The sequence below is a fragment of the Eubalaena glacialis genome, chromosome 2 (genome assembly GCF_028564815.1).
Source record: "Eubalaena glacialis isolate mEubGla1 chromosome 2, mEubGla1.1.hap2.+ XY, whole genome shotgun sequence".
NCBI classification, from domain to species: Eukaryota; Metazoa; Chordata; class Mammalia; order Artiodactyla; family Balaenidae; genus Eubalaena; species Eubalaena glacialis.
The window spans coordinates 156,090,902-156,117,521 of record NC_083717.1 but is presented as its reverse complement, the minus strand read 5'-3'; the positions used below and the strand labels follow the sequence as shown (position 1 = coordinate 156,117,521).

Here is a 26,620-nt window from a genome sequence, read left to right as displayed (position 1 = left end):
GAGGTGTTAAAGTCCCCCACTATTATTGTGTTACTGTCGATTTCCTCTTTTATAGCTGTTAGCAGTTGCCTTATGTATTGAGGTGCTCCTATATTGGGTGCATATATATTTATAATTGTTATATCTTCTTCTTGGATTGATCCCTTGATCATTATGTAGTGTCCTTCCTTGTCTCTTGTAACATTCTTTATTTTAAAGTCTATTTTATCTGATATGAGTATTGCTACTCCAGCTTTCTTTTGATTTCCATTTGCATGGAATATCTTTTTCCATCCCCTCACTTTGTCTGTATGTGTCCCTAGGTCTGAAGTGGGTCTCTTGTAGACAGCATATATATGGGTCTTGTTTTTGTATCCATTCAGCAAGCCTGTGTCTTTTGGTTGGAGCATTTAATCCATTCACGTTTAAGGTAATTATTGATATGTATGTTCCTATGACCATTTTCTTAATTGTTTTGGGTTTGTTTTTGTAGGTCCTTTTCTTCTCTTGTGTTTCCTACTTAGAGAAGTTCCTTTAGCATTTGTTGTAGAGCTGGTTTGGTGGTGCTGAATTCTCTTAGCTTTTGCTTGTCTGTAAAGCTTTTGATTTCTCCATCGAATCTGAATGAGATCCTTGCTGGGTAGAGTAATCTTGGTCGTAGGGTCTTCCCTTTCATCACTTTAAGTATATCATGCCACTCCCTTCTGGCTTGTAGAGTTTCTGCTTAGAAATCAGCTGTTAACCTTATCGGAGTTCCCTTATATGTTATTTGTTGTTTTCCTCTTGCCGCTTTCAATAATTTTTCTTTGTCTTTAATTTTTGCCAATTTGATTACTATGTGTCTCGGCGTGTTTCTCCTTGGGTTTGTCCTGTATGGGACTCGCTGCACTTCCTGGACTTGGGTGGCTATTGCCTTTCCCATGTTAGGGAAGTTTTCGACTATAATCTCTGCAAATATTTTCTCTGGTCCTTTCTCTCTCTCTTCTCCTTCTGGGGCCCCTATAATGCAAATGTTGTTGTGTTTAATGTTTCCCAGAGGTCTCTTAGGCTGTCTTCATTTCTTTTCATTCTTTTTTCTTTAGTCTGTTCTGCAGCAGTGAATTCCACCATTCTGTCTTCCAGGTCACTTATCCGTTTTTCTGCCTCAGTTATTCTGCTATTCATTCCTTCTAGTGTAGTTTTCATTTCAGTTATTGTATTGTTCATCTCTGTTTGTTCTTTAATTCTTCTACGGCTTTGTTAAACATTTCTTGCATCTTCTCGATCTTTGCCTCCATTCTTTTTCCGAGGTCCTGGATCATCTCCACTATCATTATTCTGAATTCTTTTTCTGGAAGGTTGCCTATCTCCACTTCATTTAGTTGTTTTTCTGGGGTTTTATCTTGTTCCTTTATCTGGTACATAGCCCTCTGCCTTTTCATCTTGTCTATCATTCTGTGAATGTGGTTTTTGTTCCACAGGCTGCAGGATTGTAGTTCTTCTTGCTTCTGCTGTCTGCCCTCTGGTGGATGGGCTATCTAAGAGGCTTCCACACGTTTCCTGATGGGAGGGACCGGTGGTGGGTAGAGTTGACTGTTGCTCTGGTGGCCAGAGCTCAGTAAAACTTTAATCCATTTGACTGCTGATGGGTGGGGCTGGTTTCCCTCCCTGTTGGTTGTTTGGCCTGAGGCAACCCAACACTGGAGCCTACCTGGGCTCTATGGTGGGGCTAATGGCAGACTCTGGGAGGGCTCACGCCAAGGAGTACTTCCCAGAACTTCTGCTGCCAGTGTCCTTGTCCCCACGGTGAGCCACAGCCACCCCCTGCCTCTGCAGGAGGCCCTCCAACACTAGCAGGTAGGTCTGGTTCAGTCTCCCCTGGGGTCACTGCTCCTTCCCCTGGGTCCCAATGCGCACACTACTTTGTGTGTGCCCTCCAAGAGTGGATTCTCTGTTTCCCCCAGTCCTGTCGAAGTCCTGCAATCAATTCCCACTAGGCTTCAAAGTCTGATTCTCTAGGAATTCCTCCTCCCGTTTCCGGACCCCCAGGTTGGGAAGCCTGACGTGGGGCTCAGAACCTTCACTCCAGTGGGTGGACTTCTGTGGTATAAGTGTTTTCCAGTCTGTGAGTCACCCACCCAGCAGTTATGAGATTAGATTTTGCTGTGATTGCGCCCCTCCTACCATCTCATTGTGGCTTCTCCTTTGTCTTTGGATGTGGGGTATCTTTTTTGGTGAGTTCCAGTGTCTTCCTGTTGATGATTGTCCAGCAGCTAGTTGTGATTCTGGTGTTCTCACAAGAGGGAGTGAGAGCACGTCCTTCTACTCTGCCATCTTGGTTCAGGCTCTCAAAATCAGTTTTGTTTAAGTCACTGAGTCTATAGTATTTTCGTTACAGCAGCCTCAATGGACTAAGAGAGCTTCCTAGAGACAATGGTGCTTGAAAGGACTCTTGAAAGATGCGCAGTTTTCACTAGGCAGGCACAAGAGCAGGGAGAGGAAACCAAATGTTTAGGTGTGAATGAGCTCGGTATTTCCAGACACTGGAAGACAGTGGCCCAAATCCTTGAAGGCTATGAATCTTTCAAAGGAAAGAAGTCATCCTGGAAGCCTTTTTGTATGAGAAAGTATGAAATCTGATGCAGAGTTTAGAATGCACCCTCTGAGGGGACCCTAGAGAATGGATAAGTGATGGAAAGAATATAGAAATAGAGAAACCAGTTAAGACATTATTGAAATAGACCAGCAGAAGAGGATATATATATATATGAGTTAAGGTAGAGGGGACAGAGAGAAGTTGTACTGAACAAGAGAAATTTCAGAGACAGAATCAATATAATTTGGTACATACTGAAAAAACAGATGCAGGTTAGGATTGCTGTGAGGGATAAGGAACTGAGAAAGACTAATCTCTTACTTTGATGACTAGCTTTCCATAAATAAGAATAAAAGATGATTGTGTTTTTAAACATGTTGAATTTGAGATGTGTGATACCACCCAAGTGAAGGCAACTCGGATATATGAGCCCAGAGCTCAGGAGAAAGGTCCAAACTAGAGATGCAGATATTTAGCAGAAGTCACGGAAGAGTGTGTAAGAGGGAAACCAACGTTTAAGGAATTGGCAGAGGAAGGTGAATGAAAAAGACATGGCAAGGAGAAAACCAGGAACAAGTGGAGTCCAGAACCCAGGTGAGGAATGAGTTTCAAGGGAGGAATATTCAACACTGTCACTCTCAAATAAGTAAAATGGGCGAGGGGGAACTAGTCATATAATTCAGTGCATGTTCATTAGAGTAGAAGACTAGAGGCCAAACAATAGTGAGGAAAGAAGCAAGTAGGGGCTAGGGAAATGGAGACTGCAAATGCAGCCTATTTTCCCATTAATCCCTTAAACTAGACTTAGGAAGGTTTAAATCCACCGTCAGAAGCTGTAATGCCCAGTAATTTGTTGCCAGTAACTGCTGTTGAACTGGACTTCTTGTAGCAGAGGTACAGAGGTGTGGGATGGAAGTGGGAGCACTTCAATCCACTTTGGGACAGCGGCTACATGGAGAAGCACCTTGATGTGTTTTTTTTTAAATAAATTTATTTATATTATTTATTTATTTTTGGCTACGTTGGGTCTTTGTTGTTGCGCACGGGCTTTCTCTAGTTGTGGTGAGCGGGGGCTACTCTTCCTTGCGGTGCACTGGCTTCTCACTGCAGTGGCTTCTCTTGTTGCGGAGCACGGGCTCTAGGCACATGGGCTTCAGTAGTTGTGGCTTGTGGGCTCTAGAGCGCAGGCTCAGTAGTTGTGGCGCACAGGCTTAGTTGCTCCGCAGCATGTGGGATCTTCCCGGACCGGGGCTCGAACCCATGTTCCCTGCATTGGCAGGAGGTTTCTTAACCACTGCGCCACCAGGGAAGCCCCCCCCCTTGATGTTTTGAGTCAGACGCATGTGGTTTGGAATCCCAGCTACTTTACTAGCTAGAGACATGGAAAGAGTTACTGAACCTCCCCAGAACATTTGTCTTTTCTTTAAAAATAGGAATAATAATCTACCCACCTACTCGTGGACACACCTCACAAAATTATGATTATTAAATAATATATAATGTAATTAAAATATTTAACACAAAGGTAAGGTTACACTTTGTTGAATGCCTATGGGTGTTATATTTATTATTACTGATATTAACAATCAAGAAGTTCTTCACCTGGAGTGCTCTACAAAATCAGTAAGGACTCTTGGCAAGGTCTCTTGGGCACTTGCAGTGAGATAGCACATGCCAGTGGTGAGTTTTCCTGTGAAGTCTGCATTCCCTTGATACTCTACCATCTGCAAACTGATTCAGGTCTATAGATTTAGCTTCTAACCAAAATCTTTTTATGAACAATTCCTGCATGAATCATTCGCACAGCAGCCAAGAGAAAGGAGTAGTTGCCTTTTAAGACAGAAATACAATTTCCTCATTTAAAAAAATCTGTGAGAATAAATAACTCACATGAAGGTATTTAAGTAGCTTCTACCTTTTGTGCAATTTCTCTACTTTATTTAAATAGCCAGTCTAGGATCCTACAGTGGGCAGACTCTAAGGTGGTCATCCTTACCCCGATCCCTCTCGCCTAGTGTCCATACCTTTGTGTGATCTCCTCCCCTTCAGTGTGGGCAGGACTTGTGATGTTCTTCTAACTAGCAGAGTATGACAGAAGTGATGGAATGTCATGCCCATGATTTCATTATGTAATATAAGATTCCTTTTGCCAGTGGCCTCTCCTCGCTAGCTTGATGTAGTAAGCAACCACACTGCCCATGTGACAAGGAACTGTGGGCAGCCTCTAGGGACTACAGGCAGCCTCCAGGAGTGAAGGGCAGCCTCCAATCAACAGCCAGCATGAAGTTGGGGCCCTTAGTCCTACTTCTACAAGGAAATCAATTCTGCCCATGACCTGAGAAGGCTTGGAATGTCCACATGAGAAGTCAGCCCAGCTGATCCTTTGACTGCAGCTTTGTGAGACCCTGAGCAGAGGACCCAGCTAACTCATTTCTGGATTCCTAACCCAAATAAACTGAATAATAAATACATATCATTTTAAGCCACTAAGTTTGTGGTAATTTGTTACGCGGCAATAGATAACTAATTCAGACACCATTCAGTTAATTGTGCAGTTAAACCAATCTAAAAGGGTGAGTTAGAGAGATTTTCTAATATCCAGGGGAGTAGCCATGATCTAAATCAAAATTATCAAATGAAATATTGCTTTTCCTGACTTGTAAGAAATGTGCATTCGTAAGCGCTGAGAAGCAGGTGTTCATGGCACCTGTGATGACACTATGCCATATGTGGTGACACAAGGGGTCCAGGTCCATCCTTGGAACAAGCTTCTGATCAGTGCACAATGTAAAGGCAGTGGGGACACCCATGAAAGGCACTGGCTCCTCCAATAGAGCTTTTGTTTCTTTGCCACCGGATTATCTATTCTTTCAACTTCTGGAATCCTGATTTTTTTCTGGTAAGCCACCTGTTCTCTATGTTCACACCACGTTTCTGGTAAAGGTCTCTCTCCACCAACCCCAGGAATGACATGTGACTTAGGCCTGGCCAATCAGAGCTCCACATTTCCCTGATCTCAGGGATTGCTAAGGTTTGCCACATAATTCAAGCCAAGCAGAGAGAATCAAGCCAATGAGTGCTAACCCCAGAATTTTTTTTTAAGTTGCCAGAAAGTGGCATTTCTTTCTCCACTAGATTATAACCTAAGAGGATATAAATCTGGAGCTTCTGGCGACCATCTCACTACACATGGAGCCAGAGAATGGAACCAGCTCAGATGGATGCAGAAATAAGAGATTGAGGGAGAGAGAGAAATCAAATTCCAAAGACAACATTTGAACTCCTGGATATACCTTCTCATGGAACGAGATTTACCCCCCCATTTGTCAATTACTTGAGCTCAACCACTCTCTTTCTTTGCTTATAAGGAATTGAGAAATTCCCTATATAATTTGAGTTTAGTTCAGTTGTATAAATAGCATGGTTTCTGGTACATAAACAATATTGCCTCAATGCCATTTTACAGCTAAGAAGTCCAACCTTGAAAAGGGAAGTATCACGAGTAAAACTGATCTAGCACAGACTCAAATGAAAGTAACTGCTTGTCATTATAGGTCTAAATGCAGGAGAGCAATTTTCAAACTTTCCATACAAGCAGTGGCTGCTTTTTGCAGGATCAAAACAGGATAAAAACTAGGCAGTCCCAGAAAAACTTGAAGTTCTTATTTTGGTTTTGAAATAGACTTTGATATCACAGCCTAAGAAGATAATGCTTGAAGTTCCAACTTCATAATGGTTTCTTTTCCCCCAAAGGAACTGATTTTTGAAATGATATAAAAGTTCTTGAAGTCCTTCCATGTCATGAACAAGAAAGTCTCCTGCGATAATCCTGTACCTGACATCCTTAAGCAAAAGATTTATGAAACATCAGAAAAATCTCAAGAACAACAGAAACTCCAGAGTAATAACTAGACAGTATTACTGATGACCAGATGCTGATAAGCTTCAGCAAAACCACATTTTACAGTCAATCCACCAAACACAGTCCTCATCCTACCCCATGGCTTGTCCGTTTACTGTTCGCTCTACTAGGAATGCTCTTTCCTTCAGGTCGCTGCATAACTGTTGTCTTCCCAGACAGGTCATTCTATATAAAGTATAGGAAGGACAACCCTATATAAAATAGTACTCACCCAATTAATTTTTATCCCCTTATCCTGTTTTATTTTTCTACATGGCATCTATAACCTATGTTATATTAATTTGTTTACCTGGTGAACATCAGAATGGGTAAGACTTAGATGTCCATTGTGCCAGTTACCTATCATCTCCAGAAAGTCCCAGTTCACCTGCAAATTGTAGCTCTTGCACAATTAACAGAGACTATTTCAAAATCTACACAACTGCTTGAACAATGCTTTAATTACTACACTGGTCAAGGTCCAGTCAGAAAACAAAACCCACAATAGGTATTTCAACAGAGGGAATTTAATATAGAGAATTGGTGCCACAGGTATTAGGTATTGGATAAATAGAAGGAGGAACAGAAATAGCCCAGAGATTGTAACTGCAGGAAGCAGCTACCACCCCTCTGGCTGGGGAAGCAAAGGGAAGAGGTCAAGGTTATTATAAACTAGGAGCTCAGAGGTGAGGTGCTATGGATATGCAGCTCAGACATCTGAGGAGGGGAAACTGGCTGGTCAGTGCTGTCACCTCTGAGTAGAGTACAACGAGCCTGGATCTGGAATGCTCAAAGAAGCTGGGGACTAGAATCCACACTGCTGACAGCACGGTGAAGGGCAGTGCTGAGATGCCAACAACAGAACCAGTGAGCAAAGACAGGAAAAAGTAAGCCTTTTCTCCTTACCTCCCATCTTCCGATATCCCTCTACGGCTCCTCTTGACATAGATCAGAGAATACCCCCAAGCAAAGGCAAACGGGAGTTTGCAAAATTCCAGCCCCAACATCCAAAGCAGGATATGGAAGAATGGACTTGACCTGAGAGACAATAGTTTAAAAACCAGCACATATCCTAATGCATTTCTCCAATTTTATTTTCATAAGAAAAAAGCCAAACTTCAAATGAAATGGTACAATGCTTGACTTCTGACTGTATTATCACTAGCTCTTTCTTGTAAACCTTGTCCATTTTAATCCAGAGTACCATAGATGAACTTTGGGTGGTGCTGAAACCCATGAAATTTCATTGCTAAAAAAGTTTGATATGTTATGTATGTACCTCTCTGCGTAAGTAGGTTCATAACTTTCATTAAAGTTTCAAAGAAGCCTGTAACGCTCCTTAAAATTTGGTATCACTGTCCCATGTTCTCACTCATTATTTAAACTTGTTATGGAAAACACAGACAACTTGTAGATTCCTTTAATGCCTTACACACACTATTGGTTATGACTGTTTGTTATAGGGAAAAGGAACCAATTTGAACCACCGCAAGAAAAAGTGGGGCTAGAGCAAGAGTATCAATTCAAGGGACCTCAACGAGGGAAGAAATTACCCTGTTTACAAAAGGGGCTCAAAATAGGACTGTCTCTTTCATATAGCCCATCTAAATACACTCTAGTATATGTGTTCAGAGATATACTTACATTGCAGAATTATCTGTTACGGTAGTGAAAATTGGGAAATAAATTAGATGCTCATATGAATGGATAAATTAGATCAACAGAAGAATGAATCAATTAAATGGAATGTTAATTAATACAGTGGATTACTATATAGCAGTTAATATAAACCATATGGACATGTATCTGAACAATGTAAAAGTGTAACATTGAGTGGAAGCAAAAACAAGTTGCAGAATAAAATACATTCAATATTATATCATTTGTATAAAGCTTTAAAACATGCAAAATTATGTGGCACATAATTTACAAATACCTGCAGCAAAAGAATAAAAACACAATAGGAATCATAATGCCCAAATTTAGGTTTGTTTTACTCCTAGTAGGGAGAGAAGGGGAAGAAACAAAGAGGGGTCCTCAGGGGACTCCAATGACCTCCATCCTGGATGGCTTCTTTAAAATAAATCTGAATTAAATATGGCAAAATGTTAAGACTTGGCAAAGTTAAGTGGTGGGTGTTTGCTGTATGATGCTATATTTTTCTATGTTTTTGAAATGTCTCATAAATTTAAAAACTAGGAAATGTGAAGGGCACTAAAAGCTCCATTAGCAATGGCCTAGACCACCCCTTAGCATAATTATCAAGAGCTCAAAGGGAAGAGGAACTTATAGTCACACCTCAGCAACTCTTTCCATTGCAAGGTTCCTTTTCAGAAACACTCTCCACAAGGGTGGACACTGGAAAAGAGTACCAGGGAGGGAGAAAGGGGACTTACCAAACAAAGGAAAAGATAAGAGGGGAAGAAGAGAAGAGGATAAACGCTCCATGTTATTTTAAAAGATAAGCAACACACGAACAATACAGGTAAGAATCTCCCTCAGCAAGAAGAAACAAGGTACATAAGTGAAAAAAGTTCTTATTAAGCTGTAGTTCCTACCTGGCTCTGGCTTCTTCCCTGTTGAGCTAGATAATTGCAAAAAATAATACACCTGCCTCAATTACGGTGTGTGCCTCAGGGCAAGGAAGACTCCTGAGCTTCTACTATCAAGTAATTCCATTATTAAGGAAAACTTTCTGGTTCCTTGGGAATTGTGAACATGGAATTTAAGCTTATTTGTAGCATAATTTACCTCTAATCCATTCCTAATGGTGGTAAGAAGAGGAAAATAGAAAACGGGCTTTCTCATTTTAAACCTGTCCTTAAAAATGTCCTACCGTGTATTATAATATCCAGAAATTAAGGCAAAAATTGAATCTCTATTTGACCATTTATATAAGTTACGTGTTCTAACTTCTGTCCATATAAAATTGTGTTACATGTCTGAAATTTCCTTTTAAAATGACACCAAGTTGCAAAACAAGTAACAATGGCAATAACAACCTCCTTGCCTTAAATATCAAGGCTCTGAAAACTGGACATCAGCTCCTGGCATGTTCATTAATACCCAGATTTTCTAAAACATGCTAGTCAACATAACAAGAAAATTAACTTCATAAAGCTTTTAGAAAACAAATTCTGAAGCTTTTGCAGGATACTCAAACTTTTTCATGGACAATTCTGGATAACCAATGACATGGTGGCAAATGCTATCAAATGAAGTACTAACAAATGAAGATAAATTTAACTAGGGATGGGTTTACTTTCAAGAAATCACTTGGGCAATGAAAAAGCAAAGTTCCAGTATTGCAGTTAAAGGAAAGGCAGGATGCAGCATTTCACGTTCAGTAACACATCCTATAGAAAAGAAATGAAGCCTGTGTAATTTATAAATCAACTGCATGCTCTTGCCTGATACCATCTACTCTCAATTGCCACAAGCAATCCCCAAAACATCGACAGAACAAAATACCTTCAACCCATAAAAGCTTGAGACCAACCAGTAACTAAGAACTGGTTGGGACAGGATTTTCCCATGTTTCATTAGCCTTGTCGAATAATCTGATTGAAAAGTCAAATTATATCACCATGATTTCAAAGCCTGCTGTTCTATTTTTTAAATACACTCCATCTAGTCAGAGTGTTTCTAAAGTTCTACATGCCAACGTACTCAGAACACATTAATTCCATTAGCAGGCTATTTCAGGAAACAGTGAGCATATTTCTTGGAAACAAATATATGTGGTTGAAAAACAGCCTCAAAAAAGTATGAGGTGAAAAACTGAAAACAAAGATGATTTTAAAATGCAATAGAACTCCTTCCCATCACATATTAAAGGTGTCATAATTGCTTCTTGACTGAGAAGTTAGTTGCTGTTTGGGATTTGGGTCTTTAAACCAAACAGCCTATCTTGAGATGGCACTAAAAGGACTCTATCTGCCTCTTAATCATAGGCAACTGCTAAATGAAGTGTATCTGTTTTCTCTGTTACATTACTATTGGCAACCAGGTCCCCAGTAAGTGCCCAGAAATGTTTCCATGGTTACAAAAAGCATTCAGCATCCCTCTTGTTTTGGGCCAATTTATCTTAAAATCTATTGTGGAGAAAAATATGGCACATTAAGGAGCATAAAATCAAGATACAACGTTATGAAAAGAATTCAAGGTTAAATGGGAAAAGCAGGCTTGACAAGGCTTTTTAAAAAGTGCATATAAATCACTGATTAAAATGCTGCCTTTTCTTAGTGTATCTCCAAATACATCCCTCTAATAGACTGCAAAGCAGCCCATGTACTGAGGCTGACGTGATCTCCAGTATAAAGGAAAAAATGAGCAAGTGAAGATAATTTAAGAGTGTTAACCAGCAGGTAAACACCCCCCCCCAAAAAACAAGGGTTTTAATATTCTTGCAGCTGAGAGTCCAGTCCCATATTCTAGTTTCAGAGGGTCCTTAGAGCATTTAAATATTTTGACAAAAGAGAGGAATAAGAGCTTTTGTTCATTGTCTATAAGGCATCTGAAGTAAATCAGTGGACTCCACCTCATCAGGGAGAGGGAGAAAGAGGGAAGTTCTCTAGAGACAACTCAGTAAAGCGCCTCCATTTATAAAGTCATGAGTGATTTGGGCTAACAGGGCTGTCTCATTCGAGGTCTCCGCTGCATTCCCAACTCCCACTGCCACCAAAGAGCCAGGGCATTAAAAACATTTTTGCATCTTCTGGAACATGTTAAACAAATGGTATAAGCATTTCAATAATCTGAAGGAGAGGTCCACAGCTTATGCTTGTGTAGATTTGTCCATTTCCCCCCAATGCTTTGTACATGGTAGGCATTCAATAAATATTTGGTTAACTGAGGAAGGACATCATAAAAGACATCTCTTTACAGAGGAATGTTTCTCCCCATACTACCTATACATACATGCCACCCTTTATCATTTTTCTATTCCTCTTATTTTCACTGTGAAATGGAGAGAAGTGGGAGGGATTTAAAGTCATAATGCTATTAAGAACTAATTTGAAGAATTTCACTTCCAAGGAAGACAGAACAGATATACTTTTCCCTATTCTTCCCCCCAAGTACAACTCAAAACTCTAGACATTGTATATAAAACAAAGATGAGAAGACTGAAAGATGCCGAGAAGAAGGCAGACCAGCTAGTGACCATGAGACTCAAGGAACAACATGGAGGTGAGTTTTCTGGGTTCTTTTGCCTCATATATCTCAGACTTGAAGCTGAGGAAGCTGGCAACCCAGAAACGCCAATGAGCACAGACCAAAAAACTCAAGAGATGCCAGTTCTCTCTGTGCAAAGGGCCAGGAAATGGACAGACTACCCAAACAGAAAAGTTTTAGACAATAAGTGTCTAAATCCAGCCAAATAGCACAGAAAAAACTGTGTCCCCCACCCTCACTCATGCCAGCAAAGGCCAGAGAGACAGCCTAGACTTCCATCCTCACCAAGCTTTAACGAGGGACCCCAATATCCCCACTAGGGGATGCCAGAGAAGGCTGAGTAGGAATCCAGAACTTTCATCCTTGATGGCCAGTAATGAGCATCCTGTACCCCCGCAGTATCAGTGAAGGGCACATGGGGAGCCTGCACCCCACCTGAAGTAATGAGGCACTCCTGCCCCACTCTACTTCGGTGGTGTCAGAGGAAGTCTAGTGGAGACTCACGATTTTCACCATCAGTGCAGCTACCTTCACCTCCATGTCAATGGAGACCACATGGAGAGATGGACCTGCCATCCAACCCAGCATTAGTGAGGAGCACTCCTTCAAGGGTTAAGGAGATCAAGAGGGAAACCTGGACTTCTGCCTCCACCTAGCAATGATAAGGTGGTACCCCACTGCCCCGCCAGAGCCCTGTCAAAGACACTCTTTAGTTGAGAGGTCTTTTAGGGGGAGTAATGTCAAAATAAGGACAACTATTTCTCTTTATGTGTTTGTATCGGCTTACACACTGTTTCTTCTTACCAGCTACTACAATAGCTCCCTAACATATATCCTTTCCTCCAGCGTAGCCTGCAAACTGATGCCACAGTTATCCTTCTAAAATGGAGTTCTGTTGGTATCACACTTGATTAAGAGCTCTTTGAGATTCCCAGCTGCTTACGAGACAAAACCTAATCCTTAACACAAAAAACAAAGACCTTCCCAATTGCAGCCTATGCTACTAGCCCCATCCCTGAAAATGTCAGTCTTGTCCACATGTCTGTGTTCATGCCATTCCTTCAAATGGAATGCCTTTCTCTCTCCACTCACCTCTTAAATTATAATTCATTCTTAGGGTTTGTAGTCCTATATCATCTGCTCTGTGGAACCTTCTCTGATCACCACTGGCAAAACCACCTCAAAAGTTACCACGTAGATAACTGTTCTAATTTTCCACAAACTTTTAAAAATGGGACTACTTACATGTAACTATCTCTTAGGCATTAGAAAACTCCTTAAGACCAATATTTTATTTGTACATTTATCTCCAAGCCCAAACATGCCACCCAAATTAATGAGAATGTCCAACTTAATTTTAGAGTTTAGTGTTAAGTGTGCAAAGCTCTATGTTCTAGCTTCCACTTAGGATGTAGAAAAATTGGAAATAATGCTCTCGCTCTTTAAATAAAAATTAAATCTGCAAAATATGTCAAATTACACATTTTAAAACTCATCAGAGAGCTGAGATCATAAAGCAACCAACTAATCCAAAAGTTACGAAAAGAAAACTTCTTTCCATGGGAGAAAGGACAAAAGCGTTTGCTTGCCAGGAGCAGATGCTGGATTCATACAAGCTGGCAAGAAAAATTAAGCTAATATTTTCAAAGAACTTCTAAAGACCAAGTGTGTACTAGAACAAGAGTAGAGAACCCATGGGAGCCACAAACCCCAGGGAAATTGAAACCCACTTAGAAGCCTGGCCCCACAGAACTCACCTGGTACTCACAAGAAAGACAGAGTGGAGCGGGGCAGGGCAGGAGTGGAGAAAGGTTCTCTCATGGTACAGTCCTGGAGTAGGGGGAAGAGCAGCTGCTATAGACAAAATCAGAAGTCTCACCAGGATTCCTCTCTCATCTTTCCACTATGGAATAAAAGCCACAAGCCACTTGGGAAAGGGCAGCAAGTCCCATCATCCTCAGACCATAGGTAGAGACACATTAAGATGAGTGAATAGAACAGAATAAAAACTACCACCGCTGGGGAAGAGGTAGAAAGAAGTCCTGGAGTCAGACCAGTGGAAATCCCCTAACTCTGAGGGAGGGGCAAGATTACCAAAAAGGCCCTAACCCAAGACACAGGAACATATCACCTGCCTAAGACAGAGGCTGCTCCAGAACAGCAGAAAACAGAAACTTCCAACACAACAATACCATATGAGCAAACACCAAGTAATGAATAACATCAGGGGCTCCTTCTGGGAAAGGGCCAACAGTCTGAAAACAGAGACCCTCTCTGAGGTACAGGCAACAAGAAAAGACTTGAAGCTGAAGATGGAGCAGATTTTGACAAAGCTCTGTAGCAAACAAGCCCCTACCCTAAACACAATGTAATAATAGAGGGTTTTGAAGGCTATACTACAAGGAGATAACAATAACAACAAAACCGAAACCCTGCTCATATTCTGACTAAACTGACTCAACCCCTTCACACTAAAGGCCCAGCACTAGAAAAGGCTCACCTACTTCCAGGAAGACATACTATTTACTTCCCCTACATATGATGTTCAATTTTCAGTCTAAAATACAAGAAAAGCAAAAAAGCAGAAAGGAAAAATACACTGTCAAGACACAAAGCAATCAAGAAAGCCAAACTCAGATACGACTCAAGTGTTAGAACTATCACACAAGGAATTTAAAAGTACTATGATTAATATGCTAAAAACATATTAATAGTGGAAAAAGGGAGAAACATGCATGAATTGATGAAGAATTTCAGCAGAGAAACTGAAATAAATTTTTAACCAAATCAAAATGCTAGAAATGAAAAACAAGGTAACAGAGATGAAGAATACTTTTGATGGACTAATCACCAGACTTCATACAACCAAAGAAAATATTAGTCAACTTGAAGACTATGTCATTAGATACTACTACCCAAACTGAAATACAAAGAGAAAAAAAAAAGAATGAAGGAAAGAAAAAGAACATTCAAGAGCTGTGGGATGATATCAAATGGGCTAGTATTTGTATAATTGGAATACCAGAAGAAGGAGCAAGAGAGAATGGATTAGAAGAAATATTTGAAGAGATGATGGCAAAGAATTTTCCAAAAGTAATGAAACTCACTAAATCACAGACACAAGAAGGACAGAGAACACCAATAAAAATGAATACCAGAACACACACACATACACATATGCAGTACAAATATAAACGTACACACACACACACACACACCCCTAGATATATGCTGCTGAAAACCAAAGATAAAGACAAAATCTTTAAGGCATCCAGTGGGAAAAAAATGACACATTATATGCAGAGGAACAAAAGTAAGAATGACAACATGCTTCTCATAGGAAAACTATACAAACCACAAGACAGTGAAATGGAAACCTTAAAGTGCTAAAAGAAAAATAACTGTCAACTCAGAACTCTATACGTATCTAAAATATATTTCAAAACTAAATAAGAAATATTTTTCAGACAAACAATAACTAAGATAATTCATTAGCTGCATATATGCACAAGAAAAGTTAAAGAGTGCTTCAAATGACATAAATGATATAAATACAGAATTCTTCTTTTCTTATTTTAATCACTCTAGGAGATAACCAACCAACTAAAGCAAATATCAAATATCAGCGTATTGAGTATTTATTGAATATGTAAAAGTAAAATATGTAACAACAAAAAAATAAAGGATGGGAAGGAAGAATTGGGAGTACACTGTTGTAACATCATCTAACTATACATGAAGCAGTACAATATTATTTCAAGATAGACTGCAATTAACTAAAGATATATATTGTAAAATCTTAGGATGATCATTAAACTTTTTTTAAAAGAGATAAAAATAATAAGCCAATAGTGGAGATGAAATGGAATCACAAAAATATTCAATCCAAAAGAATGCAGAAAAAAATAGGATAAAAGAAACAAAGAATAGATGAAACAAATAGGAAAAACTCTAACAAAATGACAGATTTTAATTCATTATCAATAATTACATTAAATACAAACAGCTTAAACATACCAATTAAAAGTAAAAGATTGTCAATTTGGATAAAAAAGCAGGACCCAATTATATGCCACGTACAAGAATCCCACTATAAAGATATAGATTTAAAGTTAAAGAGTAGAAAAGAACATGTCATGCCAGCACTAATCAAAAGAAAGCTGGAGTAGCCATGTTAATATCAAAGTAGATTTTAGGTCAAGAAATACTACCAGGGATACAAAAAGGTACATTATATAATGACCAAGAGGTCAATTCATCAAGAAGACATATATTTCTAAAATGTGTATGTGTTTAACAACAGAGCTTCAAACTACATGAAGCAAAAACTGAAAGAACAGAAAAGAGAAAAATAGCCAAATCCACAAGTAGAGTAACCAACAGAACAAAATAAGTAGACAAAATCAGTATAAAAATAAGTATACAGAAAATCTGAAAAACAGCCTCAAACAACTTGAAGTAATTTATAGAACACTATCTAATAACAGCAAAATACACAGTCTTTTTAAGTACACATGAAACATTCAACAAGTTAGAACATGTTCAGGATCATAAAACAAACTTTAATATTTTTAAGCTAAAGTAATACAAAGTATGTCCTCAGACCACAACTGAATTAAACCAGAAATTGGTAACAGAAAGTTATCTAGAATATTCCCAACATTTGGAACCTAACCTACACACTTTTAAATAAACAATGCATCAAAAAGGAAGTCAAAAAAAAAAAAAGGAAGTCAAAGGGAAATTAGGAAATATTTTAATATAATGAAAATAAAAACAACATATTAATATTTTTGGATGTAGACAAAGCAGCGCTTAGAAAAATGCATCCATTAAATGATTATATTAGAAAAAAGAACAAATCATACCCAAAGCAAGCAGAAGGAAGAAAATAATAAATAACAGAATTCAATAAAATTAGGAATAGAAAAACAATAGGGAAAAATTAATGAAACCAAAAACTAGTTCTTCAAAAAATATATAGACATATAGATAGTCCTCTACTCAGACCCCACACCCCTGCAAAAAATGAAGATAAAAATTACCAATATCAGGAAACAATGGGGACTACTATATATCTTACAAACACCAAAAGGATAACAAGAAAATACTATGTCCATAAATTTAACAACACAGATGAAATGAAAAAAAACAATCCTTGAGAAACACAAACTGCCAAAAGTCACTCAAGAAAGACAGACATCTTGAATAATCCTATACACACTAAAGAAACAATTTTTATTTCAAAATCTTCCAACAACAACAAAAAAATTCCAAACTCAGCTGACTTCAATGGAAAATTCTAGCAAACATTTAAGAAATAAATACTGATTTAACACAAATTTGTCCAGACTATAAAAAAGGAGAAACATTTCACAACTCATGTTATGAGTCCAGCATTACCCAGATACCAAAACTAGACAAAGATATTGCGAGAAAAGAAAACTATAGACTAATATCCCTAATGTAAATTGATAAAAATTCCTCAACAAAATATTAGCAAATCAAATCCAGCAATATATGAAAAGAATAGTACATCACGACCAAGCAGATTTTACCCAGGTATGCAAGACAGGTTCAACACTCAAAAATTAATCAGTATAATTCATTTCAACAGATTAAAGAAGAAAATCATATGATCAGCTCAACAGATGCAAAACTGCACTTGACAGAATTCAACATCCTTTTTGATTAAAAACTCTCAACAAATTGGAATAGAAAGAAACTTCTATATAATAAAGAGCATCTACAGAAAGCTACATCTAACTACTAAGTAACAGTGAAAGACAAAGATTTTCCACTAAGCCCAGGATCAAGGCAAATATACCCACTTTCACCATTCTTATTCAACATGATAATATAGTGTAATCAGTCAAGAAAAAGAAATAATAGACATGGGTATTGAAACGGAATAAATAAAACTGTCATTTGTGTGATTATATTATTATCTATGTAGAAAATCCCAAAATAGCTATAAAAAAGCAATTAGAGGTGGGGCTTTCCTGGTGGCACAGTGGTTGAGAGTCCACCTGCCAATGCAGGGGACACGGGTTCAAGACCTAGTCCGGGAAGATCCCACATGCCGTGGAGCAACTAAGCCCGTGCGCCACAACTACTGAGACTGCACTCTAGAGCCCACGAGCCACAACTACCGAGCCCTTGAGCCACAACTACTGAAGCCCGCGTCCTGTAACGGGAGAGGCCACCGCAATGAGAGGCCCGCGCACCACAACGAAGAGTAGCCCCCACACACTGCAACTAGAGAAAGCCCGCGCACAGCAACGAAGACCGAAGGCAGCCAAAAATAAATAAATACATAAATAAATTTTAAAAAAAAGCAATTAGAACTCATCACTGAGTTTAGGGAGGTTGCAAAATACAAGATTATATACAAACATCAATGGCATTTCTATATACTAGCAAGTAGCAATTGGAAATTTAAAGTTATAGATATACTATTTACAATTATATCCAAGAAAAGGGAAATACTTAGGTATAAATCTAACAAAATATGTATGAGACCTGTATGCTGGAAACTACAAAACAGGTGAAAAAAATTAAGAACTAAATAAATGAAGTGGTATACCATGTTCGTAGATTTAAAGACACACTATTTTTTTTTAACATCTTTATTGGAGTATAATTGCTTTACAATGGTGTGTTAGTTTCTGCTTTATAACAAAGTGAATCAGTTATACATAAACATATGTCCCCATATCTCTTCCCACTTGCGTAAAAACACACTATTATTATCATGTCATTCTCTCCAAACTGATCTACGGATTCAACAAAATTCCAATGAAATTCTCAACAAATTTTTTTGTAAAAATCAATAAGCCTAATCTAAAAACTATATGGAAACAACTAGAATGGTCAAAACAATTTTAAAATATAAAATTGAGGGCTCACCTGATTTCAAGACCATAATGCTATAGTAATCAAGACAGTGTGTTATTAGAGAAAGAATACAAATGTAGATTAATGGGAAAATATAGAGTCCAGAAAAAGACCCACACTTATATAGATAATAGATTTCTGACAAAGATATCAAAGCAAACAATGGAGAAAGAATAGTCATTTCAACAAATGGTATAGGAATTATTAGTCACCTACGTGGTGGGGGGAGGGCTTAATCCACACCTTGCATCATATAAAAAATACCTCAAAATAGATCATAGCTCTAAATGCAAAATCCATAACTTTAAAATTTCTAGAATAAAACACAGGAAAAAAAATCTTTCTGACCCTGGGTTATAGAAAGATTTCTTAGATATGATACCAAATGCACAATTCATAAAAGAAATACTTGATAAGGTGGATTTCATTTAATTAAGAATCTCTGTTCTTTGAGGGACATTGTTAAGAGAATGAAAATTCAAGCCACAAAACTGGGAGAAAATATTTTTAAAGTACATTCCTCATATTCAGAATATAAACATAGTTCCCAAATCTCAAAAATAAGAAAACAAACAATTCAATGAAAGTGGGCAAAAGATTTGAAGACCCTACAAAGAAGTCATACAGATTACAACTACATGAAAATATGCTCAGTGTCACTAGTTATTAGGGACGTGCAAATTAAAGCCAAATGGGATGTTAAAACCTATGAAGGGTCTACGATTTTACCCTACTTGCATCTAACAAGTTTGCCTGCTACTGTTTTATAGATGTTGGCAAAGATGCAAGACTTCTGGGTTAGAGACAAAGGACAATTTATTACTCACAGTATCTCCAAGTACCATGGAGGTAATGCAGAGGCAGGCCCAGATAGATTCCGTGCATGCAATGGGTTTATGTCGCCAGGGAACACCAAGCTTGGAAAACCTCTACCATTTGCAAGCAAATTTGCCTAAGCTTTGCCCTGAAGAGAGACATTAACTTTATTAGATTGGACAGCAAACAAATATCCCCTGTGTTCTGGAGGGACACACTATCTTCCAAGGCTGTCATACAAACACCCTTGAAAAGATAATCCAAAACAAAAGGCTGTTTGTGGCTCTGCCCTGCTCATAGGACATGCAAGACACCAATGGAGAATTATCTCCCTACATGAGTTATCACCACACACCTATGAGAATGGCTAAAAAATAATAATAATAATACCACAAAGTGTTGGTGAGGATATGAGTGACTGGAAATCTCATACATAACTTCTGAGAATGCAAAATTGTACTCTGGAAAACAGTGGATTTTTTTTTTATAAAGTTAAACATATACTTTCCATATGACCCAGCAATCCCACTCATAGGTATTCACCTAATTGAAAACATATTCACACGAAAACTTGTTTTGCAAATGTTTATAGTAGCTTTATTCATATTGCTAAAAACTGGAAACAACCCAAATATCCCTCAACTGCTGAATGGATCAACAAACTGGGGCTTTCCTGCAATGGAATACTATTTAGCAATAAAAAAAAAAAGCAAACCAGTGGAACACATGACAACACAGATAAATCTCAAGGGTGTTACAATAAGTGCATTATGAAAATAGCCAGCCTCAAAAGGCTACAAACTGCATGATTCCATTTATATGACATGCTGGAAAAGGCGAACAAGAGAAAGACAAAACATATCAGCAATTTCCAGGAGCTGGATGTAGGGAAAAGGACTGGCCCCAGAGGGACTTGAGTGATAGAACTATTTCATACCTGGATGGTGGTGGTGGTTAGAAGACCATGTGTGTCTGTCAAAACTCACAGAACTGTGCACTACAGAAGGATGAATTTTACTATATGTAAATTATAACTTTAAAAAGAGTGGGGGTGGGAGAGTTATATGTGTAAACTCTAGAATCAGACTACCTGAGCTCTGCCTCTTTCTAAATGTCAGTCTTGGGTAGAGTCCCAAATTCTAATCATCAATTTTCTCAACTGTGAAGTGAGAATAATAGTAGTATTTACCTCGTAGAGCTGTTAGCTTTCCTTGTTGTTCCATCAGTAATTATTATTTGATGTCCTATTATATACCTAACATTGTGTTTGATAGTAAGGATACAGAAATGAATCTGTGACACGGCTGTTGGCTTCCAGAAGGCTACAATCTAGTGAATCAACATTTCCCGAATGAACACAATTGTTTAATTGCCATTAGATTATTACAACGATTACAAAAATTAACAGAAGCCAGTGTTAAGCATCTATTGAGCCAAATTCATGTTAATAATTTTAAATATAGTTCAACTTTAGCAAGAATTTTCTAAAATAGGAATAGAAATTTCAAGTCAAATCTAAGAAATCCTATTAGTAGTCCAGACATTTCTAGGATTATCTCTATAGATAATTTTAAAAGGCTTGCAATTGCATTTATTTATAGTTTATCAGATTCAGAAAGAATATTAGGCTACCTTGGTTCACCAATTCATTCTAGCATTTAATACTTTAATTTGAGTAAGAGTATCAAGAAAGCATTATACATATATGTGGAATCTAGAAAAATGGTACAGATAAACCGGTTTGCAAGGCAGAAATAGAGACACATGTAGAGAGCGGACATGTGGACACCAAGGGGGGGAAGGGGGAGTGGGATGAATTAGGAGATTGGGATTGACATATAAACAATAGCATATATAAAATGGATAACTAATGAGGACCTGCTGTATAGCACAGGAAACTCCACTTCACTGTACAGTAGAAACTAACACAACATTGTAAAACAACTATACCCCAATAAAAAAAATTTTTTAAGAGAAAGCATTATAAAAAGAATATGAAATTATATTTCTTCATTTACTAAGACTGTATGTACCTGGATAAAACATTCCTCTAAAAAGATAAAGCTAAGAGGAGTCACTGAAAATGGATGAAGACACTAAGAAAGTATTCCGAAAAAGTCTGCTCCCTCCAACAAGAAGAGAATTAATGAGTTCACCTTTTACATTAAAAGATCTGAAAACCTGCATGAGCTATGTGTGCATTACAAACACACATCCTATATACACACCCAACACCTTTCTCTGCCTATCATGTATCTCTCTGTCTCTCAATAAAATGGAATGTCCTTACTTCAGGCTTAGAGTAACAGAAGCGTGAGAAATTTATGCCAGAACATACTACAGCTACTTTTATAGAGTTAATTACATTTTCACCATATTCATTATGCATTTATTGAAGGCCCATTATATGCTCAGTTCTGACAGGATGAAGCTCTATAGGCAGTTTGTTTTAAATGTGTCCTTTCCATTCAAGGCTAGAAGAAAAGCGAGCTATTCTTATTCCAAAGATTTCCTATCTACTGTCATCTCACATCACGTCTCAGTACAACACTGTGAGAAGTGTTCTTGGAGTGTTATCAACTAAAAATTTTGCAACAAGTATGGCTTTTTGCACAGGATTTCACACTGAATAATATAGTAACATCTAGAGATTCCTAACCTAGTTTAAAAAAAAGAGAATATTTTAAAAGATGTTTTAAACAGTATGACATATGCACGAGGGGCTTCTCAAAGAGAACCCACAGACTTGTTTTCACCATTTCACTTGCTCAGAACTATTGTTTTGGAATATGGAGCCCACCAATGTGGATCTTCCAAAGTTTTATATATTGAAAATATTACTAAGGATTACAACTCTCATTAAGAAGCCAGTATGTGGAAAGGTATAAGAGACAAAAATAAAATTCAAATGATAACTAAAACAAATAAAAATAAAATGAGTAGAAATGTCCTTTGGACAAACCCATAAAAAATGATTACTGGCTAGCTTACCTTGCATTTTTCCATTAACGTTTTCTAAAATACCAGAAAGGTGGCTGTCAAAGCCCTGTTGAAGGCCACTCCTTTGCTTTTCAAGGTGATGTTCTTCCTCGGCAATAGAAGAAAGCACATGTGGTGGCTTTTGGTCATCAAGGGTCTGATTGGGCCACTGGGTCACTACAGAACAGGAGTCCTTTGCATGCTGGCTAAGTCTGGGGCTTGAACTTTGGGCAGAGTCCTGCAAATCACTATTACAACAGGAGAAATGATCCACTTCAAGAAACAAGGAATTTATGTCCTCTTGACTCCAATTGCTTTGTTCTTCATCTTCAAAGTAAGTTTCCTGAATCTGAATATCATCTAAGTCCTGGTCTAGCTTGTCACTCAATTTAGAGTCTTGTTTGTTGAAGTTAACCAGCAAAGCAGATAACGTATCTCCTGCTTGCTGGAGAGCTTCATAAACCAGAGATATCCAGGAAGAGAGAGGCTGGAAGAGGTTCTGAGCATCCTGAGATGCCATGGTCAACAGCATGGCCAGCTATCTGATGTCTACAAGTCCACTTGTTCTGTTCCTTCAATACTCTGGACTTAATGTGAACTACAGAACAAGCATGATGAGAAATTAAATTGGAGGTCTCTCAATGGCTGTGAATATTTCACTCTCAAAACTTCTCAGCTGAAACAGAGGAAAGAAATACTTACACCTGTTAAAGTTACAACCTCAGGCCCATCACCAGATTCCTACAATCAATGTCAAACAGTATTTGGGGACAAAAAGGGGTCATCATTGAAATCCTTAAGGCAGCTAAATAAAAACGACTGTAAAAGTCTAAAGGTATCAAATTATTTCAATGCCTGTTCACCTCTGCAGACATGTGCAAAACTTCCATTAGCACTAATGGGCTCTACTCCTGTGGACTGAGAGAAGTCTATCCCCATAGACCGTACTTAACAGTGTGAAAAGGGATAAATGAATCTTCATTAAGAGGCAGTTGGACATGACATTTCAAAATACAAGAAAGGTTGGATGCTTCATCTATGAATCTGCAGATCACAGAGAGCAGGCTAATAAGCATCTCTGCTTCATGACACGAAGATTTATCCTTTCAAAGGAAATGTGTGCCTGGAATTAAAAAGCTTTTAACAAATCTTAGAGCAGGATTTTATATTTTTACGCAATTTCTAGAAATTACACCTATTCTTGGGAAACAACCAACCTCTGAAAGACTGAGGGTGGCAAGTGGATTACACAGCTTATTGGAGACATGTCCAGAGCATTTTGTTGCTTTTGTCTGTGTTCCAACTGCCCAAAGACAGCCCTCTACAACCTGCGAGACTCCTGGGAGACACTCCTTCCCATGAGATTCATAACCTGAAGGAGGCAGCTACAGGACGTCGACAGAGCAACAGGGCACGATGAACACTCTAGGGCTAAAGATCTATACTTTCACAGATATGCATGTATGCACACAGATATACAAACATGTACACATATACCTGTGTATACATAATCATATGTTATGTGCATTATGTGTGTACATACTTATCTTATTGCCTTTACACTGCTCATCAACAGCTTAGGATGAATGTTATACATGACGGCAGAGCCTAAATTCCTGCTTGCACTTAATCACCCCATCTCTTTTATAGTAATAGCTTCCTTCTGACCAAATCTATCAGCAATCCTGTAAATTTCAGCCATCTTGACCTCAGGCTACTACATGTGACATGATTGCCTACATCCTCCTAAAAACTTCTCTTCAGATTCTGTGCTAGCCATACATTGATTCATTCAATAAACAAATATTGATTAAGTGCCTATTAAGTGCTGGGCACAATGCCAGGTACAAGGTAACCCTGAGGTTTCTATCCCCATGGAGCCCACATTCCAGTTAAAGGGAAACTGAGCTCTCTGCACTTTCCTGACACTGAATAATTCATGTGTCTGTCTTTCAGGCTCTTCCTTGTCTAAACACCAACTACATATATACAATCACTCATTGTCCTACAGTTTCTCCTCTTCCCCCTTTACACTCATCAGCTGGGAGAGTTGACCCATCCATAAGTCTCAATTAACACTTTTTTAAAACTCTAAAATATACATCTCCAGCCCTTAACTCAATCCCTCTTTCCAGACTTGTGTCTGGTTATCTAAGCCAGTGGTTCTCAAACTCTGCTGTGTCAGAATCACCTGGTGAGCTAATAAAAAACACAGAGGCCCAGGCTAGTTGAAGGAAAAGGCTCTGGACCTTTGCATTTTTGTCAGGTTCCCCAGGTGATTCTGACAACCACCAACGTTTGAGAAATGCTGATCTAAGGAAATAGCTACACTGGGACAACTCACCAAAATCTCAACTTCAGCTCATCAAAACCTAGCACATCACTTTTGCTACAACAAATGTTCAACACTCTAGACTCACATTTTAGTGGTTGTGAATTTCTCCCTTCAACCCTCCCCCTTTCCATTCCTTCCATCCCAAGTTCTGCTAATTTGAGGTCTATGAAGACTCACTTCCATTACGTTTTGTATAGTTATCGCCTTTCCCCACACTCGAATTTCCTCAGAAATTACATACCTAATTGGTTTCAGTCTCTAATCTTCCCCGGCCTCAATCCGTCCCCTAGGTTTGCTCACCAAACCTGATATTGCATCGAGTTTATTGCCTGTCTCCTCCCCTAGAATGGGAATTCCATGAAGACAGGGATTGTCTGTTTTGTTCTTTAGTTTATTCCCAGTGCCTGCAAGTATGCCGAACACATAGTAAATTCTCAATAAATGAATTAACAAATCCTATTTAAAATTGTGCAAAAACGGTGTCTAGCATACAGTATGTACTCAAATGTGTTAAAGTGATTAATAAAACCTACTCAGAACTGTTGAAAACATCTTAATGTTACCATACAAATCCCCTGCTTGGTTACACTGAAGAGTTCTTTCAGCATTCGTTCCACCCCATTTCACCACCCACAGGGTTTTTTTGTTTGTTTGCTTTTCCTCCACAAATATTTTGCTTAAATTAATATGCTTTGGGGCATCCCAGACCTAGAAAGTTCCCTGAAAAAACACTGTATCACTGTGCCTTAGGTTTAAGAAACTTTTTAAGATAGAAATGACATATTTTCCTTAATAATCCAATAATCTTTTTTATTGTTCTTTTATACAGAGAAAACTTTTTTTCATATACAACCCAAAATCTTCGAATCTACGCCAGCATTTTCTTATCCAATCTTGGAACTAGTAACAACCCATGCTTTCAGTCTTATGTCTCCATGTCTTCTGAAATCTCTGTCCATCAAACCCTCATGGAAATATTTTTCAAAATAAATCTTGTATCACTCCCCTAGTTGAAAAACAAACAAACCACAAAAAAAAAAAACTACTGTGGCTTCCTATTTCTTCTACTGCAAAATTTGAGCAATAGCAAACGTTAATTCATATTTGTTCACACAGAATTTTTTAAAAATTAATTTGAATGCCTCCAATTCACTACAGTCCTCACCTCTTCCTGCTGTTTATACCCACTTGCTTCACTCATTTCTGTGTAGCCTGCCTGACCCCTGGAGGCATTTGGTTTTCAAGTTCTACCCTGTAGGATAAAGTTTACATTCTTTACCATGGCAAACAAGAGGAGAGATGCTCAAAAAAATTAACAATCAGCATTGTCTTACTACCCTTACTGCTAGAGGGGGGCGGTCCCTAAAGGCCTCCAGCTGGGTGTCAACTCTTTAATTGCTGAAGTACTAGCTGTGAGGAGGTCTGGGAGGTGAAACAGGACAGTGGGAGGGGTCTCAGATCAATGGCTATTTATCAACCAGCTTGAAACTATTTCAATATTTGCACAACTCACAGGGCCCTACCTTTTGTCCTAACAATGTCCAGCTGTGTGTGAGCTGTGCCCACCAATACCGCCCCACAGTGGGAACTCAGCCGTTCCTCACCGCTCTTCACTCTGAAGTCCTATTTTCCCATAACACTAACACACTAAGCATTTTCCAAAGTGACTGTGCTCTTTCCTGACCTCTGTTTGCTCTGCCCAAGGTGCCTTCTCTTCCTACCCTGCCTGGTAAATACTTACTTATTCTTTAAAATGAAACTATTATGTCAACTCTTTATCTATAATCAAAGGTGTGGCCTCAGAGTGCTTTGAATGTGCCTTTATGATATAAGGTTTTACTTGTTGTGATAATTATTGGTCAATCTTTCTCTTCCAATGGACTCTGAGACCATAAGTGCTGGGACTGTGTTTATACTTTATAGCTCCAGAACCCACACAGGGTAGGGACACTGTAAAAGTTTG

The 26,620-nt window shown here is 38.5% G+C and overlaps 1 protein-coding gene across 2 annotated transcripts in view; it reads right to left on the bottom strand.

Moving 5' to 3' along the window:
* The window catches only part of SYT16 (synaptotagmin 16), a 116,572-nt gene extending 93,683 nt beyond the window's left edge, over window positions 1-22,889 (bottom strand). For both annotated transcript variants that reach the window (XR_009699564.1, XM_061182659.1), the window contains exon 1: window positions 22,335-22,889. Coding sequence is in view for 1 of the 2 variants with exons in the window: in XM_061182659.1 (XP_061038642.1) it covers window positions 22,335-22,854 (520 nt within the window). In the remaining variant the exon portion in view is untranslated. The remainder of the gene's footprint in view (window positions 1-22,334) is intronic.
* Between the last annotated feature and the right edge of the window lie 3,731 nt (window positions 22,890-26,620).